At 38.7% G+C, this 6,000-nt stretch overlaps 1 protein-coding gene across 4 annotated transcripts in view; it reads left to right on the forward strand.

Moving 5' to 3' along the window:
* The window catches only part of ddx58 (DEAD (Asp-Glu-Ala-Asp) box polypeptide 58), a 62,087-nt gene that overhangs the window by 30,617 nt on the left and 25,470 nt on the right, over positions 1-6,000 (forward strand). For all 4 annotated transcript variants that reach the window (XM_046318519.1, XM_046318520.1, XM_046318521.1 and 1 more), the window contains 2 exons: positions 3,004-3,162; positions 4,067-4,243. In XM_046318519.1, coding sequence (XP_046174475.1) covers positions 3,004-3,162; positions 4,067-4,243 — 336 coding nt within the window. The remainder of the gene's footprint in view (positions 1-3,003; positions 3,163-4,066; positions 4,244-6,000) is intronic.

Below are 6,000 nucleotides of genomic sequence, written 5' to 3' on the forward strand. Positions count from 1 at the left end.
CTGACTCTGCTTTTATACATACAGTGGGGCAAAACAAGTATTTAGTCAGCCACCAATTGTACAAGTTCTCCCACTTAAAAAGATGAGAGAGGCCTGTAATTTTCATCATAGGTACACTTCAACTATGACAGACAAAATGAGAAGAAAAAAAAATCCAGAAAATCACATTGTAGGATTTTTTAAAATTGTAGACCTGCGCCAGGCTGGGAAGACTGAATCTGCAATAGGTAAGTAGCTTGGTTTGAAGAAATCAACTGTGGGGGCAATTATTAGGAAATGGAAGACACACAAGAACACTAATAATCTCCCTCGATCTGGGGCTCCACGCAAGATCTCCATGGCAGCGTAGCCTAGTGGTTAGAGCGTTGAACTAGTAACCGGAAGGTTGCGAGTTCAAACCCCCGAGCTGACAAGGTACAAATCTGTCGTTCTGCCCCTGAACAGGCAGTTAACCCACTGTTCCCAGGCCGTCATTGAAAGTAAGAATATGTTCTTAACTGACTTGCCTGGTTAAATAAAGATAAAATTAAAAATTAAATCTCACCCCGTGAGGTCAAAATGATCACAATAACGGTGAGCAAAAATCCCAGAACCACACGGGGGGACCTGAGTGAATGACCTGCAGAGAGCTGGGACCAAAGTAACAAAGCCTAGCATCAGTATATTTAATGCTGAGTTCTCCTTCGTGGTTCGCTCCTACACCGGCTCAAATCATCATCAACCTTCATGCCAGTTTTCCCTGGTTGAGGAGAGATGAGCTGCTTCTCTTCACGAGAAACATTACTGTGATGAATATTCCAGATTGTTTGCATAACAAAAGAACATTCATCTCAGACACCGATACCCCCACAGGACCTGCCAACCGGGGGGGTGGTGTGTGTTCTTCACAGTCCCCAAGTCCAGAGCGAATTCACGGGAGACACACTCTAACAGACACTCTATGACAGACACACTCTAACAGACACTCTAACAGACACACTCTAACAGAGACACTCTAACAGACACTCTAACAGACATTCTAACAGAGACACTCTAACAGACACTCTAACAGACACTCTAACAGACACTCTAACAGACATTCTAACAGAGACACTCTAACAGACACTCTAACAGACACTCTAACAGAGACACTCTAACAGACATTCTAACAGAGACACTCTAACAGACACTCTAACAGACACTCTAACAGACATTCTAACAGAGACACTCTAACAGACACTCTAACAGACATTCTAACAGAGACACTGTAACAGACACTCTAACAGACACTCTAACAGACACTCTAACAGAGACACTCTAACAGACACTCTAACAGACACTCTAACAGACATTCTAACAGAGACACTCTAACAGAGACACTCTAACAGAGACACTCTAACAGACATTCTAACAGAGACACTCTAACAGAGACACTCTAACAGAGACACTCTAACAGAGACACTCTAACAGACATTCTAACAGAGACACTCTAACAGACACTCTAACAGACACTCTAACAGACATTCTAACAGAGACACTCTAACAGAGACACTCTAACAGACATTCTAACAGAGACACTCTAACAGAGACACTCTAACAGAGACACTCTAACAGACACTCTAACAGAGACACTCTAACAGAGACACTCTAACAGACACTCTAACAGACACTCTAACAGACATTCTAACAGAGACACTCTAACAGAGACACTCTAACAGAGACACTCTAACAGAGACACTCTAACAGAGACACTCTAACAGACACTCTAACAGACACTCTAACAGAGACACTCTAACAGAGACACTCTAACAGACATTCTAACAGAGACACTCTAACAGAGACACTCTAACAGACACTCTAACAGAGACACTCTAACAGAGACACTCTAACAGAGACACTCTAACAGACATTCTAACAGAGACACTCTAACAGAGACACTCTAACAGACACTCTAACAGAGACACTCTAACAGACACTCTAACAGACACTCTAACAGACATTCTAACAGAGACACTCTAACAGAGACACTCTAACAGAGACACTCTAACAGACACTCTAACAGAGACACTCTAACAGAGACACTCTAACAGAGACACTCTAACAGAGACACTCTAACAGACATTCTAACAGAGACACTCTAACAGACACTCTAACAGACATTCTAACAGACACTCTAACAGAGACACTCTAACAGACACTCTAACAGACACTCTAACAGACATTCTAACAGAGACACTCTAACAGAGACACTCTAACAGAGACACTCTAACAGAGACACTCTAACAGACATTCTAACAGAGACACTCTAACAGAGACATTCTAACAGAGACATTCTAACAGACACTCTAACAGACACTCTAACAGACACTCTAACAGACATTCTAACAGACATTCTAACAGAGACACTCTAACAGACACTCTAACAGACATTCTAACAGACATTCTAACAGACATTCTAACAGACATTCTAACAGAGACACTCTAACAGACACTCTAACAGACATTCTAACAGACATTCTAACAGACATTCTAACAGACATTCTAACAGAGACACTCTAACAGACACTCTAACAGACACTCTAACAGACACTCTAACAGACATTCTAACAGACATTCTAACAGAGACACTCTAACAGACATTCTAACAGAGACACTCTAACAGACACTGTAACAGAGACATTCTAACAGAGACATTCTAACAGACACTCTAACAGACACTCTAACAGACACTCTAACAGACATTCTAACAGACATTCTAACAGAGACACTCTAACAGACACTGTAACAGAGACACATTGTTTTAGTTATGTTGGTTGTTTATGTATTTTACATGTGTGTGACTGTCCTTGTCTATCAGTGTATCAGTGTTTTTGTTATTTGTCATGGGTTTTTTTTTTTTTGATCCCAGGAAGAGAAGCTGCTGCTTCTGTAAAAGCTAATGAGGATCCTAATAAATAAGTAAACACACACATACAAACTAGCTCTCAGATGGCTAACGGTTGTGGTGTTTTCCTTTCCAACCAGAGTCATCCATGTCAAAGATGGATGTGGGTGATGAGGAGGAGGGTGAAACCGTGATGACTGTCTCCTTCCAGTACACTGAGCAGTCTGACGATGACGATGGGATGCTGATGAGCAGCAATCCCTTGACAACCTCTGAAACTCCGCCCACCTCTGCAACAGGTAGCCACTCACAAGATAAATATGTTCAGTGAGCCTTTATATTCTTAGTTCTACATTCTTTACCCTTCGTGCCTTGTTCTAAATTCTGTGTTCTTATATTCTTAGTTCTACATTCTTTACCCTTCGTGCCTTGTTCTAAATTCTGTGTTCTTATATTCTTAGTTCTACATTCTTTACCCTTCGTGCCTTGTTCTAAATTCTGTGTTCTTATATTCTTAGTTCTACATTCTTTACCCTTCGTGCCTTGTTCTAAATTCTGTGTTCTTATATTCGTAGTTCTACATTCTTTACCCTTCGTGCCTTGTTCTAAATTCTGTGTTCTTATATTCTTAGTTCTACATTCTTTACCCTTCGTGCCTTGTTCTAAATTCTGTGTTCTTATATTCTTAGTTCTACATTCTTTACCCTTCGTGCCTTGTTCTAAATTCTGTGTTCTTATATTCTTAGTTCTACATTCTTTACCCTTCGTGCCTTGTTCTAAATTCTGTGTTCTTATATTCTTAGTTCTACATTCTTTACCCTTCGTGCCTTGTTCTAAATTCTGTGTTCTTATATTCTTAGTTCTACATTCTTTACCCTTCGTGCCTTGTTCTAAATTCTGTGTTCTTATATTCGTAGTTCTACATTCTTTACCCTTCGTGCCTTGTTCTAAATTCTGTGTTCTTATATTCGTAGTTCTACATTCTTTACCCTTCCTGCCTTGTTCTAAATTCTGTGTTCTTATATTCTTAGTTCTACATTCTTTACCCTTCGTGCCTTGTTCTAAATTCTGTGTTCTTATATTCTTAGTTCTACATTCTTTACCCTTCGTGCCTTGTTCTAAATTCTGTGTTCTTATATTCTTAGTTCTACATTCTTTACCCTTCATGCCTTGTTCTAAATTCTGTGTTCTAAAATTGTCCAGGAGCCAATAGTTGTGTTGGTGAAGTCCAGAAAGGAGGAGAGAAGAGGATGAGAGAGGAGGAGGAGAGAGGAGGAGGAGGAGAAAAGAGTAGAGGAGAGAAGAAAATGAGAGAGTATCAGAGAGAGCTGGCTGAACCGGTGTTTCAGGGCAAGAACACGGTCATCTGTGCCCCAACCGGTGAGACAGGCTGCTGGGACACACACACACACACACACACACACACACACACACACACACACACACACACACACACACACACACACACACACACACACACACACACACACACACACACACACACACACACACACACACACACACACACACACACACACACACACACACACACACACTCTGTAAAAGGAGGAAGGGTGGCTGGGCAGAGGAAGTATGAGGAGTATTCCTTTTAAACTACCTATTTATTTATTTCACTGTCATAAGATACTAATTATCTAACACCATTAGGTTATTATCTAGCACCATTAGGTTATCAGATACTAATCATCTGACACCATTAGGTTAATATCTAACACCATTAGGTTATTATCTAGCACCATTAGGTTATCAGATACTAATCATCTGACACCATTAGGTTAATATCTAACACCATTAGGTTAATATCTAGCACCATTAGGTTATCAGATACTAATCATCTAACACCATTAGGTTATTATCTAGCACCATTAGGTTATCAGATACTAATCATCTGACACCATTAGGTTATTATCTAGCACCATTAGGTTATCAGATACTAATCATCTAACACCATTAGGTTATCAGATACTAATCATCTAACACCATTAGGTTATTATCTAGCACCATTAGGTTATTATCTAACACCATTAGGTTATCAGATACTAATCATCTAACACCATTAGGTTAATATCTAACACCATTAGGTTATTATCTAGCACCATTAGGTTATTATCTAACACCATTAGGTTATCAGATACTAATCATCTAACACCATTAGGTTAATATCTAGCACCATTAGGTTATCAGATACTAATCATCTAACACCATTAGGTTATTATCTAGCACCATTAGGTTATCAGATACTAATTATCTGACACGATTAGGTTAATATCTAACACCATTAGGTTATTATCTAGCACCATTAGGTTATTATCTAACACCATTAGGTTATCAGATACTAATCATCTAACACCATTAGGTTAATATCTAGCACCATTAGGTTATCAGATACTAATCATCTAACACCATTAGGTTATTATCTAGCACCATTAGGTTATCAGATACTAATTATCTGACACGATTAGGTTAATATCTAACACCATTAGGTTATTATCTAGCACCATTAGGTTATTATCTAACACCATTAGGTTATCAGATACTAATTATCTGACACCATTAGGTTATTATCTAACACCATTAGGCTATCAGATACTAATCATCTAACACCATTAGGTTATTATCTAGCACCATTAGGCTATCAGATACTAATCATCTGACACCATTAGGTTAATATCTAACACCATTTGGTTATTATCTAGCACCATTAGGTTATCAGATACTAATCATCTGACACCATTAGGCTATCAGATACTAATCATCTAACACCATTAGGTTATCAGATACTAATCATCTGACACCATTAGGCTATCAGATACTAATCATCTGACACCATTAGGTTATCAGATACTAATCATCTAACACCATTAGGTTATTATCTAGCACCATTAGGTTATCAGATACTAATCATCTGACACCATTAGGCTATCAGATACTAATCATCTGACACCACTAGGTTATTATCTAACACCATTAGGCTATCAGATACTAATCATCTGACACATTAGGTTAATATCTAACACCATTAGGTTATCAGATACTAATCATCTGACACCATTAGGTTATTATCTAACACCATTAGGTTATCAGATACTAATCATCTGACACCATTAGGTTAATAT

The sequence above is a fragment of the Oncorhynchus gorbuscha genome, linkage group LG21, assembly GCF_021184085.1.
Source record: "Oncorhynchus gorbuscha isolate QuinsamMale2020 ecotype Even-year linkage group LG21, OgorEven_v1.0, whole genome shotgun sequence".
In the NCBI taxonomy this organism is placed as follows: domain Eukaryota; kingdom Metazoa; phylum Chordata; class Actinopteri; order Salmoniformes; family Salmonidae; genus Oncorhynchus; species Oncorhynchus gorbuscha.